General features: G+C 40.1%; 1 protein-coding gene and 1 long non-coding RNA gene across 2 annotated transcripts in view; one reads left to right on the forward strand and one right to left on the reverse strand.

Moving 5' to 3' along the window:
- Positions 1-8,328: 8,328 nt before the first annotated feature.
- On the forward strand, positions 8,329-13,583 carry LOC112052257 (collagenase-like). Its single transcript, XM_024091266.2, has 5 exons — positions 8,329-9,257; positions 10,104-10,371; positions 10,664-10,753; positions 11,872-12,071; positions 12,455-13,583. Exons 1-5 carry the CDS (start codon positions 9,063-9,065, stop codon positions 12,557-12,559), a joined length of 858 nt encoding a protein of 285 aa, XP_023947034.1. The 5' UTR covers positions 8,329-9,062; the 3' UTR covers positions 12,560-13,583.
- LOC128199169 (uncharacterized) overlaps positions 11,959-14,450 on the reverse strand; it is a 37,191-nt gene continuing 34,699 nt past the window's right edge. The window contains exons 2-3 of the long non-coding RNA XR_008251842.1: positions 12,448-12,595; positions 11,959-12,096 (exon numbers count right to left, since the gene is read on the reverse strand). This is a non-coding gene — a long non-coding RNA (uncharacterized LOC128199169). The remainder of the gene's footprint in view (positions 12,097-12,447; positions 12,596-14,450) is intronic.

Consider the following 14,450-nt stretch of genomic DNA (forward strand, 5'->3'; position numbering starts at 1 on the left):
TAGGTCTCTCATTATCATCAGATCCGAGTGGTCGTTAAAGAATTAACATTATCACTCTAAGCCTGCCAAATCGCATTGAAGGAGCCTGGTGGACCTAAGCTTCATATCCCTCCATCTCGTTTAAGACCTGGCGCTGGAGATAAAGTAGGCTGAAAATTATGATTATTTATACAAATATTTATTATCTATTCCTTACAGAAAGGCTGAGGAAACCCAGTGTACTGTGTGTCACACTAACACACGTAAAGACGAAAGTAAGTGTGTGTATGTATGTGTGTAGAGTATATTTGGCTGAAATTTGAAATGGCGATAGACACCCTGGAATAACACATAGGCAACTTTTTATCCCGGAAAACATAGAAAAGTAAAATGTAAAAAGCCATACATTTATTTAGAGCGAGATCAAAGCAGCGCTCGTAAACCGGTTTCAATCAGCGAGCCGCGCTCGTAAAGCCGGCTGGGTGTTCCGTATGTTTATTTGATCGGCCCCTAATCGCGTCGTAACTCGCAAGCCTCTGCCCAATAAAGGAGTCGAATCAAAACGCAGTTAAGATGGTCGTTACTGATGGTAGTTTAGTGTGCCGCGATAACCGAGCTCATTGAAAAACTAAACAAATTATCTATGGACGCATCTATTACTTTAGTAATTAAAGGACTTGCGACTTCGTTAGCGACGTACATAATTTTTGCGTAAACTAGGTAAATAAGCAGCGTATACAACAGAAGCTATCGAAAGGATTTTACAGTGTTTGATATATTTTTCATAAATGCTTCGTTGTTATTAGTCGTAGCGTAATAGCTTATATTATAGTTTATATATAGTTTAATAGCCTTACTCGATAAATGGACTATTCGAAATTTCTTAGATTAGCGCGTTCAATCAAAGGCAAACAAACAACCAAACGATGACTACTTACTATCGTATTATAAATAAAAATATACTTAGAATTTGCCGGTAACCATTATCATTAGACTGGGATACAGGGGACAGGATAATACAATTGTTTATCAATTCATAGTCACTCGGTTTTTGCTATTTTGCCATGAAATAAAAAATATACCTGTTTTGCAGAGGGAATGTTTTACAACGTATAATTTCGTACCCCTATGGCGTCGTCCGTTGGTCTACACGTATATAAGTGGTAACGGCTAGATAAGAGCCCCCCATGCTAACAGCTGATCGGCAAACACCATAAGAAACTCTATATGCCTCCGTGTTGCGTCACTTAAGGCTCGCTACAAACGGTGCACGAGATTTGTATTAAGACAATCGCAGATCGGCTCACTAAGTCACAAGGACATTTCCAGGCAATCCTTGCATGCTGGTTGCCTGAAAGTTACCGGACTTTACGTAGGTACCTTGAAAACTACGAAGAATTAATAAAGATAAAAGAATTCTCATTTATTTCATTTGATAACTGATGTTTAGTGACAACCACTCTTCCATTGTCAATTACAGACTGCTAAAACGTCACCCTAGACACCATCGTTTCCTGCTTCGGGTAATCAATGATCTATTTACAATGCAGATTCGCAGTTACTGCAAAAAGGCAACAGCACTCCCCGCTTGCCGCTGTTACACTTCTCAAGTTCATCTTACGCTTCGTTCATTCGATCACTATTGGCCGCCTGTCTGGTCGCGCGTGTCTGTCGCGAGCCGGCGGCCTTCGCACCGTCTCCGTAGGCCGCGGCGGGGGATGCTGCCTGAGAATAGACGCAGCAGCTGGCAGCACAAAAACAATATTAATGGCCGACATTACTTATCGCCAGCTTTATTAATATCAAACTCCATATTTCATACCCATTTACTTCCTTGCCGAAGTATTAAAAACGATTTATTATAAGAAAACATTCGCGGTTTTAGCAAGTCGTCTAATCAGCTTTATATCATTTATGTGATTTTAGGTGAAAACAGTTTTCCTTTGAGCTGAACTTAAACCCATTCACCGATGTATATTTTGTTAATTTGATCTACAGACAATCAATCTACAGTTTTTTATTAATTTTCATGTGTTTTTCAATTTATATCACAAGACTTCTATAGATTTTCATAGAAATTGTAATTTTCAATGAAGTAAAACTACTGAAAAAACGAGTTGCTTTTAAATGAGCATATTTTTTTTTATCGGACGCGGTGAACGGGTTTTATTCGAAAATTTTGTGTTCAACGCAGACAAAACCCCTTAAATAAATTTTAGTACAAAATTATTACTCACAAAAATATTTTTAATAACACAAATCGTAGTGCGACGGCACCAAAAATGCAATTTAGTGACGTCATAACATCAAAAAAGCACAGTCGCGTCGACGTAACGAGTTTATTACGATTGTAGCGATATATCGAGTGCTGAGATCGCATCGTTTTGTTATCGAATAAAAAAGTTAGTGCAGTTCACGCGACATTACCTCGTCAAATGTGTCGGTAACGTGTTTTTGATCGATGCGCTGCGGGGGGTGGGGTGCGGATAGGGGGGGGAGTGTTCACGACTAGATGATTTCAAATTTGATGTTGTGTCAAATTGAATATGCACTCAGCGGGGGGCCTGAGCGGGGAGGGTCACCGTATGTGGTGTTTACGGGGATGTATTTGCCTTTATCAGTTCAAATCTATTACGTAATGTATTTCTTTTTGCCGAGTACCTCATTCACTAACTGTGCTCAATGTCTCTGTAATGCATATTCATATCATCGCAATGAAAAGTTCGTGTTACTGATTTATTTTTTTAGAATATAAATAAATTGCTAAGTCTTATAAACATGAGTAATATTCCCTTTAGTCGGAGATTGTGTTAGCAGTGGATACGACAATAGTTCGGCGGGCGGAGATCGAACCCGAGACCACTCGGTGTGAGTCCGAGATACAGAGATACTTAGTGATTACCCTCTGGAGGTGGACTCTTTGAGTTACATTTAAAAGTTGATTGCAAAAGGATTTTTATAGAAAGCAAAACAATTCCTAAAGATGTAGTAATATAACATAGTATAGATAATAACAACGATTTTAATTTCATATTCAAAAAAAAATAACTTCATCTATAAGCTAAGCAATAAATAATATGTGTGTTCATGAGGAGAGCGACAAAAAACAAATGCCACAAGACCGTGTGTCCATATGGAAAGCAAATTTCCCTTTTTCGAAGTCACTCGAAACAAACGAGTTCATATCATTTGACAGATTTGCATTTGCGCCACAGTTTTGTGCCCCATCTACCGCGCGTGTCGCGAGCGACTCTCGCTACTGATAACGACAGGGCGGCTCCTTGCAGCAAATATTCTGCAGCCCTTGACGATAAGGCTGCTCTCCCAAGGATACACTTCCTTACTAGCCCACAAACTTTTACTTGCCTTTCCAGAAAGTTATACAAACTTTCATGTACCAAAAATACGGGCGGTTTTCGTCTGGCAAGTGTTTACCCAACAGTTATAAAGGAGCGTATACTTTGCCACCAATCTTACGCTCAACGTCACTTTATCGTCATAATGGAGATTGAGTGCGAGTGGGACGCATGCTCGGGTGCGAGAGGGAGGGATGCTTGATGAAATTCATGAAGTTCTAGTATTTTGCTCATGTGGGGAAATTTGGCAGCCTGGCTTATAAACTCAGGCGTTTAAGGCTGCCTTCCCATGGCTGCTTTCCCATGTAAATACTACAAGCTTACTATCTTCGATAATACTTATTCTTTTGGTAAAAATATCATCTTAAGATCACAGTTCAGTAGTTGAAGTTCAAGTTTCAACCAAATTGAATAACTTGGAAACCATTGGTATTTGGTATTAAAATAACGAAATATATATATTTAAGATCCTCATAACAACCAGTGTATTACCTAAACGATGCAGTTAGATTTTTTTTTAAATAGTCAATTTCCAAAAATTACCTTAAAAAAATTACCTTCGTATTCAAAAATTATTGGGCATTAGTCGTCTCTGTCTGTGAATCAGTCTTGTAAATATATCACAAACACATCTACAAGATTCACAGTATAGATGTAATAAAGAAACCACACCTCTCACATCACAGGCCAAACACTGTGACTACAGGCCAAAGTCGGTGATTACAGGCCAAAGTCGGTGGGAAGGCAGCCTAAGAAGCGGATTTTTGAAGCTATCTTTTACGATCTCCTTCGATTTTACGTCTTCCAAAGCCCGCTCTAAACAATATCCACTTCCTCCACTTCGCATCTCCTCGAGTGGGCTCTTACTGACACGTTCAACGTCGTTCATTGTAAATCATCATTTAAAGTTACAACTAATGTAATTTGTTTTGTTTTGTTTTATTTTTTAAAAGAATATTTGCCATATCTTTTTATATAATTATTCCCTTTCCCCTCCAACTAGTCGGGAAAGACTGTGCTGGGAGTGGGTACGACAATAGACCAACGGGGCGGGGATCGAACCACCACCCCTTGGTGATGAGTCCGCTTTTCCCGTTAGCTTTTAAGGCTTAAATTATTATTAACGAGATGGAGTATTATTTCATTGGTTAGTTATTATTGATTATTATTATTATATTAATTAACGTTATAGTAATTGTTGTTAATATTAAATTTTGAAATACAAATTATGAAAAAAGTTTGTATATGCGGATGTCACGGAGACGCGTGTCGTTTGTTTTTTTTCTGGGTTTCAGTCAACTTCACCACGCTGCTTCTAGACTCTAGACTCATTCTGTATGATCTTTATTCCGTGTTATTTATATTGCTAATCACTATCTACCTACTTCTTTCGTAAAGATGTGAATGCCGATCTGACTCCTGTTGTCCTAACATTTTTGTCGTTGCTTGCTACCTAGTTGGTGCAACGGTCAGTGAAGTTCTAGATTGGGTTATGAAATTGTACTTTTCTTTTAAGAAGTTGTTAGACAGACAGAAATCAAACATTCTGTACGTCCACGCATTGAAGCAGTCCCCATTATAGTGTTTTTCAGATAGCATGAGTACGGTGACAGTTCGTTTCACTCTGGAAAGTTTGCCGCGTTTCACGATAATAGTACGCATGACGAACGAAAATAAGGCAACGTCAGTGCCCATGCTATCTGAAAAACACTTAAACTAACTGTTTATTTTGTAATGCTTTTGAAAATTAACTGAAAGTTCCAAGAACCCGGGATGAAAGAAACGGTATTTGAAGGACGTTTCATCCCTCATAGAGCAGTTCCAGAAGCAGCCGCTTGCAGGACGGAACAAGCGTTTACTACAAGAGCAAAATAAAACTTCCACCACCTACACACTGTATGAGCTACTTACATCGCACAAGCGAATCAGAGACAATGCGGGGACAACCTATCGGAAGTTGTATGTATGTTGTATAACTCACTAAAGATCTCTGGTGATAGCCTCATCTGCCCAATGGTTAGCTTATGCGACTATGGATAAAAATGTTCGCGTTTCCAGTCAAGCTGTCAATCGAAGATTTGTTTTTTTTTTTTTAATTCACAGTCCCGCGCTACGGAGATCACATGGGCATAAGCTTTGACCAATTAAGTAGATTAGTCTGAGGGTAAAAGTGAAATAAATTGTACCTGAGCCCGCTACTGCTTGACTGGGGAAAGACTGCGCGACTGTGCGGGGAAGTGAGGTACATCAGTCGTGGGTTTTTCGTTCATCGCTACACGCCTTTCAGCCCACGCGGACCATCGAGAGTGTTACGAACGAATTTGCCAAGCTATGTCTACGTCGATATGGTCACACAGATGAAGTCAAGAACAAGCTGCGGTTCAAGATTCAGACCACATAACACAGAGATTTTGTGTCAATTATGTACATATTGCTGATTATTACTTGATTAATTAATTGCGTAAATTGATATTATCTTGAAACACGTGCCCGATGTGAAAGGGTATTCCAGTGATTAATCAGGTCGTAATCAAGCCTTACGTACCTACGTCTTTGGTACTTATTTCTTTAATATGAATAAAAAATAAAATATTTATTACCGTATCTATTACCACAAAGACATTAATCTGTAGTTGATAAATTAAGATATCTGACATAACATTTACACATTAATAAAATTAAAACGTCTGTCTGTGATTTAAAACAACTGTGTTTTCCCAAGTGCTTAAAGTTATTACACAATACCAAACATTTGATTTTAATCATACTCAAAAACATGTTTAAGCAAAACGCATCAAAGTATACATACGAGTATGTATTTATTAACCTACTCGCTTGATTATTTGACTATGGAACTTCTGTTTGGAGTAATCGCTACTAATATATAAAGCTGAAGAGTTTGTTTGTTTGATTGATTGAACGCGCTAATCTCAGGAACTACTGGTCCGATTTGAAAAATTATTTTAGTATTAGATAGACCATTTATTGAGGAAGGCTATATATTATACCCGTTTTCCTAGGGGAACGGGAACCACGCGTGTGAAACCGCGCGGCGCCAGTTAGTAATAGAGCAAGAGCCCACGACAGCCAGACCTTCGTTATTTTATAAAAGTTGAAAGTTTCTCTGTAGATGTCTCCTATACAGGTAAGAACGACCAGCGACTATAAAGTTTGGGTTGTGGTTACCTGGGCAGGTAACAGGTAGTAAAGGTGTATAAAATAGTACTTGAAATTCGTTAAAGTATAAAGCTCAATTTTTTAATATTTCCTTCGGGATAACTTTAAAAATCTCGTCATCCATTGCCGGACACTTATGACAGTTGCTACCCCCTGCCAGACACCCCTAAACTTTAATAAATTATAATTATACTTTCGTTATAGTATAAAAGCTAAATTTTATATATGTTACTTGGGGACTTATAAAAAGATGTTACCTCAATAGCCGGACAGTTTTCGTGGTTTTTACATCTTGCCAGACACATCGAAAGTCCACTATAGGTGCGAGTGCGGGGTAACAACTGTGCTAGGTGCGAGTGAGATAGAGCGCTTAGTCGAGTGCGTTCTTTTACTGCGCATCATCCATAGATGATACATTATATATTGAGATCTTAGATCATTAATAACTGGACGCGGTTCGCACCCAAATTCACCAACAAAAAAGTCTGTCATTTTTTGAGGGGGACGAGGTAAACTCACACATCGAAATCATTTAACACCATTAAGTATATTCTGTGTCATATATTTCAACATTAATTGTTATTAGTGTCTTCATCTACTGAGAATGGTGATCCTAATTTGGAGATGGATGAAATTTTCAATCTGTTACCATCAAAGTCCAGACGCATTTACTTAAATACTTACCTACGAAAAATTTAATAAGTGAAGAAAACAACAACAAATGGATTCACTTACGAAAGGAGTTTTTAAAACTATTATCTCCCACGTTTACCTCATATACTCGTTATTCAGTAGTCGGAAATTATGTTACCGGGTAAAAGCATCTCCCATAATATCCAAAATTGTAGACTTTGTACATTTAATTTTCAATTAAATAAATCATTGAATATTGAACTAAACTATTTTATTTTCTCGCAATCGTAGTGAAAAGCAGAGTGTAACACGTGGGGCTAAACCCATTATATACTCGGTTTCTATTTAGGCGGCCCTCGACTTACGTCTCAGGCCCTTATATAAGTCCCCAAGTAACTTATATAAAATTTAGCTTTTATACTATAACGAAAGTATAATTATAATTTATTAAAGTTTAGGGGTGTCTGGCAGGGGGTAGCAACTGTCATAAGTGTCCGGCAATGGATGACGAGATTTTTAAAGTTATCCCGAAGGAAATATTAAAAAATTGAGCTTTATACTTTAACGAATTTCAAGTACTATTTTATACACCTTTACTACCTGTTACCTGCCCAGGTAACCACAACCCAAACTTTATAGTCGCTGGTCGTTCTTACCTGTATAGGAGACATCTACAGAGAAACTTTCAACTTTTATAAAATAACGAAGGTCTGGCTGTCGTGGGCTCTTGGGCTATAACCTTATAAATGGGAAATCGAGTTACAATTTTCTATGCAATGTTGTCAAAAATACTTTCGACTTGACTGCTTGTAATGTTCGGGCACACTCTGGTGATCACTTGGTTAATCACTTTCACTCTAAATGAACACTGTATCTACTTAGTGGTACCACTGTAGACAAGACTGAACCCCTTAGAGGCTTTTATGTATCGACTAGTCACTGCAATTGTTAATATATTGACATCGTGTTCGTCACTGGCATGATCATGTGTCATAGACTGGGACGGCAACGGGAACCACGCGGGTAAAACCGCGCGACGTCAGCTAGTAACATAACATAGGTAAAATGCAGTTCGTGAGACGGCCACGGTCGGCAGTGGGCAGCAAATCGTTAATTAAGTGTACCAACGTGAAATGAGACGGAAGCCTCCCTTCGCCGAAATAATAATAAAAATGGCCGCCGCTCAGACCGTTACCGTTCTAAATGTTTGGGAAACTTGCTACACAAGTGTGACCTTTTCATTATGCAATCAATTGCTTGATAAATGCTACAAACAAAGCCGCAGTCAACACTATTGTTTGACAACCGCGTTTTATTTGAGAATCCTACTAATATTATAAATGCTAATCAATATTCCCTTTCCAACTAGTATTAGAATTGGGTGCGACAGTAGATTAATATCAATATTTTAACAATAGTACAATAATAATCATACTATTTTTGTGCTCTGCGGTGTGATAGAGGGTCTATCGTTCACGGGCGATAAAACGAAATTGACTGCATTAGTTGTTGCCGAGGGAAGTTCCTCCTATACATCAACGTTTTGCTCCACGAGCGACTCGACGTTTATACTCGTATCAACTTGTACTATTTTTAAGTACCATTAGTAGATATCTAATCTGTCATCATCAGTTAGTCCATCTTATATTAATTAATTATTTGTTACGCTAAAGAATCCTGAGCGTCGCGAGGAATTTAGGAGTACGAGAGTTTATTCCATGTGTCATTGAACTTAAGAAAGGCGTAGTGTTTTGGTGTTTATAGATATGTGCAAGTTGTAATGTAATGATGGTTTCTGATAGGAATTAAAATGTTAACTTTATAATTATGATTGATTTTCAAATACATGATTAGATTATATTTCACTATAAATATAAGTCAAATTTATGCGATGCGTTTGTTGTACTAGACACTAAAATGAAACTGTTGCTGATTTTACTCGGTCTGTGCCTAGCTGCCGCAGCCGAAGAGTTGCCAATCTGGGAGGATTACCATGAGGAGTTCGGCATCCCCGAGGCGGCGCGCATCCGCGCGGCCGAGGAGTCCGTGGACTTCGACGGCGCGAGGATCGTCGGAGGAACTCAGTCCAACCTCGGCCAGCACCCCCACTTGGTGAGTGGAGCGAAATGACTGGCAAACCTGTATCCAAACCCAAATACTTCAGTAATATTCGACCAGCACGTCAGATAAGGGTAAGGTGAGTTAGCTAATAGCTAAAAAGTGCATGAGTCTAAAAAGATGCTTTTTAAGGGAATGAGATGGATATACAAACTTGCAAAATCTATAAATATTATAATTTTATTCTTCCTATTATCTAATCTTCCAAAATTAATATGTTCATGTGACGTTACGTTTGCGTGATCGAATCAGAAATGAGGAGATCCGCATACGAAGTCACTGACATAGCTCAGCGAGTCGCAAAGCTGAAGTGGCAATGGGCAGGCCAAATAGTTCGAGGAGCCGATGGACGTTGGGGTCCCAAGGTGCTGGAATGGCGACCCCGCACCGGAGAGCGTAGTTGGTCGCCCCCCCACTAGGTGGACCGAGATTACCAAGCGGGTAGCAGGGCGCCACTGGTTGCTGGCGACTCAAGATCGTGATTATAAATCCATGCAAGAGGCCTAAGTCCAGCAGTGGACGTCTATCGACTGTTAATGATGATGATGATGAATGTACGTCAACTCAACACTAACTCCTTTGACACACATATCTTTGCGTATACTCCATCCATCTCGGAGGCCTTTATCTCCTCTTGCGTCTATTCACTTACAGTTTTAACCTTCTTCTTATACCATGCATATTTCTCCTAAACTTTTCTGTTGTCTAAAACCACAATGCATATTTTTCATTGTCTTGGATCTAACTAGAATATGTCCTTGTTACTGCACGCATTAAAAGGTTTTATCCATATTCAACACCAATGAAATGACCACACTGTTTACTCGTTTGTCACCGCAGGCCGGGCTGCTGATCCAACTGGTGGGCAACAGAGAGTCGATCTGCGGCGCGTCCCTCATCTCTGTCACCAGGATCCTGACGGCGGCGCACTGCTGGCGGCACGGCAACAACCAGGGCACGCAGCTGACCGTCATCCTCGGCTCCGTGCGGCTGAACTTCGGCGGCACCCGCCTGACCACGAGGAACGTGCAGATGCACGCGCAGTACAACATGCAAAATCTCAACAACGACATCGCCATCGCCGCTATCAACCGCGTCACTTTGAGCAGTGAGTCAGCTTGTTCTTAGTCTGACAGAAAGGGGTGATGCGGCCTAAGTTAGTGAGTGTGAGTGGCACGAACACAGCCATTGGATAGGCATTCCAAACTTTTGCTTTGCGAATTAGAAATGCCAATCGATTAGTACGAGTGGCCAAAAATTTCACAGAGCCATCCCAAAGGTGACTGCAGTACCTACTCCATACAAGTTCAGACCTGAGCCTGGTATAGGGATGTTGTGGGTATGTGAAGCTCTGCTTAAGCTTGAAGTGTTTCTGTCTAATAGCTGACGTTTGATTGTAGACACCATCAACACCATCAACATCGCGACCGGCACCAACCTGTTCGTCGGCGTCTGGGCCACGGCCTCCGGGTTCGGTAGAACAAGCAATAGTAAGATAATTTTATTATTTTTATTTTACAAATCTTCCTCTCCAAATACTGTAAGGACCACACGTAACCTGTCGGTGTTGAGTCCGTCCCCTCAACTGTGCAGGCTACAATAGCTTTTGACTGCGATCTCACCTTATGTAAAGTGACGCTGTAAACCTCACCATATGTAAAGATGGTGGTGGGCTAACTTGGAAGTGGTACTAGTTTAATCTACCAATATATTTTTGACGGCCTCCGTGGCGCAGTGGTATGCGCGGTGGATGTACAAGACGGAGGTCCTGGGTTCGATCCCCGGCTGGGCAGATTGAGATTTGTCCAGGTCTGGCTGGTGGGAGGCTTCGGCCGTGGCTAGTTACCACCCTACCGGCAAAGACGTACCGCCAAGCGATTTAGCGTTCTGGTACGATGCCGTGTAGAAACCGAAAGGGGTGTGGATTTTCATTCTCCTCCTAACAAGTTAGCCCGCTTCCATCTTAGATTGCATCATCACTTACCATCAGGTGAGATTGTAGTCAAGGGCTAACTTGTAAAGATTAAAAAAATATATATATATCTGATGGTTTCTCTTTCTACGCGATTGCAATATCTATACTCCCCATGTGTTCATCATACAAAAATACAATCTCTTTATTTTTTTTCAATATTCATGGATTGAATTAATACATCATCGACTTAGCACCGTCTTCGAACTGATCAGCAAGTAGAACATAATAATATTATAATGTTATTTTTCACTTTTTAGTTTAGTGGGTACGTCTTTAGGTTTTGAAGTCGATTGTATTTTTTTTTATAAAAAGTTTTTGTTTGTCGCTACACTCTTGACAGGGTGGTCGTGGTCACCATTTTGGTGTGGCGGTAAACCTCATTGTCCGTCGCCATTCTTCCCGTAGTGCGGCTCTCCTAGCACATTCGTGGAGCAAACCATTGAGCGGTTTTCACTGGGTCAGTCCAGCACATCGGTGACCTGCCACGCGTTCTTGTGTCCTCCATCTTTCCTTGACCACCAGACCAGGCCAGAGTTAATTTAGGAAATATAAAATAAAATCCTTTGCAAGACCACTGCAAATCATGATAGTACAAACATCGCTTAAGCCCTTGCGCCTGTATCAACGTTTCAGACCAGCCCGTGGGCCCGCTGCAAGTGCTGAGCCACGTGTCCATGCAGGTGATCACCAACCAGGTGTGCGCCAGCTCGTACGGCACCAGCATGATCGTGCCGTCCGTCGTTTGCACCGCCAGCGCCGGCGGCCGCACCAGCGTCTGCCACGGCGACTCCGGCGGCCCGCTGGACGTCGGCAGCGGCGCCAACCGACAGCTGGTCAGTCTTCATCATCACCATCAGCCTGTTATCATGCAAACATGAGGGGGTCTGTCCTTGTTGTAAAAAGGATAGACTGCGTTACAGGATAAGAACTTGACTCGTAAATTATTGCCTAATAAAAAAATAGAATTCTATTATTACATTAAATTTTACACCAAAAATATCGACACTTTTTAAGATTGTAGTGAAACGACTATAAAACATGGTTGCCTTAACTTTCCACATGTCGGTACTCGGTAATCTCGTTATCAAAGTCCAAGAATTTTGTATACGTTTTCCTTTTCAGCTTACGAATCTACATCAGAATATCTTAACTTTTGTCCCAGTAGAGCAATGCTATTTTCACATTATTAAAGTACTGTCCATACTTAACTCTGCAGATTGGAGTGACGTCATTCGTGCACCGCAACGGCTGCCAGAGCGGTCACCCGTCGGGCTTCATGAGGGTGTCTTCCTTCGTCAACTGGATCCGTCAGCGGCTGTGAGCAGCAGAGCCTGGGCCCGCAATCACTGCTGATTACCTATTGTAACAATTAAATGAATCTTAACCTAATTCTTTTATCTTGAAGTAGCCTCGACCATTCGTTGACTCTTTACTTTGGACCCACCAATGAATTTCGTGTTCTCTGAGATATAAGATTCTGGCCGAATTAAAGAAAAATCATACCCACATACACACAATAGTTTATTATAATTCGTCCGGATTCGACCGGGATGTGTACCTGAGCACTTGGGCATATTTTGCTCATACAAAAGTATATAAAATTACTTGGATGTGTGGTACCCACGTTTACTTTTACTTTTTGATATACTTATTTTAGTAATTACGATTAAACAAAATCTATTATTTATTGTAAAAATTTTGGAATCAAAATATAGTCAAAATAAAATTAGTTATTGATGACGAATTCATTAGACAGACATGATTTATTTAGAATAAATAGAGAACCTCCTAGAAAATACTTTTAAGTCTTAACTATATTTTTTTGCATTATTTATACAAAGTGAAACATTTTCGGTCTGATTTGGCATTTTTTTACAGTAGGCTTTGAAATATTATTGTTTTACGCGCGTATTATATAAATTATTATTATGAGAAGGAGCGCCAAAAACAAAATATTTTTGTAAAGTGAGAATGATTTTTTATGCCAAGGTGTAGGGAAAATATTAATATCGGTATTCTGTGCATAAAATAAGGGTTTAAAGTACTAATTTAATTTACGGAACCCTACACTACGCGTGGCACGACACACACTTAACCGATTTTTATTATTTATACGACGAATAGTCATATTACTTCTTAAAACCTTGACATATCAGGTACATTAAAATCACCAGCTGTGATTTCGAATTGGGATTTGTGAATTGGCTGATTCTGATAAAACTAAATTAAAAATCGAAATTGTAATTCAAGTGTCATTTATTTTATTTGTAAATGAATTATAATCATTCTGGCTTCTGTAGTTTCATTTCTCTTCTTTCACAGGAATAATAAAGTATTTTGATCTGCCCCGCTTGTTTTATTATTTTGATGACAAGCCATTTGAGTGCTATCTCACCCGGTGTTAATGTCGGTATAAGATGGAAGGGCTCACTTGGGTGAAGTACAAATTCTACCCCTGCCTCTGACGGTATCTACACGACATCATCCCGGGACACTACATCCCTTGGCAGCAACTTATATCCACAGCCGATGCCGGACTAGATACGAGTCAATTTAGAAAATATTGAATCCTGACGCGAGCTGGGAATCGAATCCAAGAACTCCTTGTTGAAATCCACAGCACTACCAGACGGTAAGTGTCGCCGCACACGGGCAACACGCGACAACCACAAATGCCGCCACAAGAAGCAAAAAGGGCCAAAAAAGTAGCTGAAGACGAATCCGTAGTTATTGGATACATCAAATTTTAACAGAGAGGGGTGCGGAATCGTGCGAGTGGCGTGTTGCAATGTCAACCGTGTGCGGCATCCATACAAAATGTATGAAAACTACAGGAAATATATATAGGTAGCGGCGTTTTGAGCTTGTGGCCGGTGGCCCGTGTGCGGGAGCCCTAAGACTCGTCGAGCGGTGGCAGGACGATGCAGCGCGTCAGCGGATGGAGCGGCGCGGCGTCAGGAGAACTAACGGTGGGTATAAGTGAGTATCAATGTGTCGGTTATCTACTGCCTATATGATCCAAGGCCACTTTAAGAAAAACTGTGGTATTCTTCATCCCTAGTGATTTGTCGTTCATCATTATTGACTTTTGTAGTAAGACTTGTTAAAGTCTTAAAAAGATGTGTAATCAGCAAACGTTATGATCCCACAAAAGTCGCTAACATGGTGTGGTAGTTAATATACACTAAAAATAGAAAAGGATCTAAAATTTA

This window comes from Bicyclus anynana, chromosome 19 (genome assembly GCF_947172395.1).
Source record: "Bicyclus anynana chromosome 19, ilBicAnyn1.1, whole genome shotgun sequence".
Taxonomy (NCBI): Eukaryota; Metazoa; Arthropoda; class Insecta; order Lepidoptera; family Nymphalidae; genus Bicyclus; species Bicyclus anynana.

Bases quoted from the DNA above. Each gene is read 5' to 3' on its own strand.
- LOC112052257 (XM_024091266.2), top strand. From the start codon at position 9,063: ATGAAACTGTTGCTGATTTTACTCGGTCTGTGCCTAGCTGCCGCAGCC. The intron at 9,258-10,103 runs GTGAGTGGAGCG...TTGTCACCGCAG, and splicing joins TCGGCCAGCACCCCCACTTG to GCCGGGCTGCTGATCCAACT. The intron at 12,072-12,454 runs GTCAGTCTTCAT...TTAACTCTGCAG, and splicing joins GCGGCGCCAACCGACAGCTG to ATTGGAGTGACGTCATTCGT.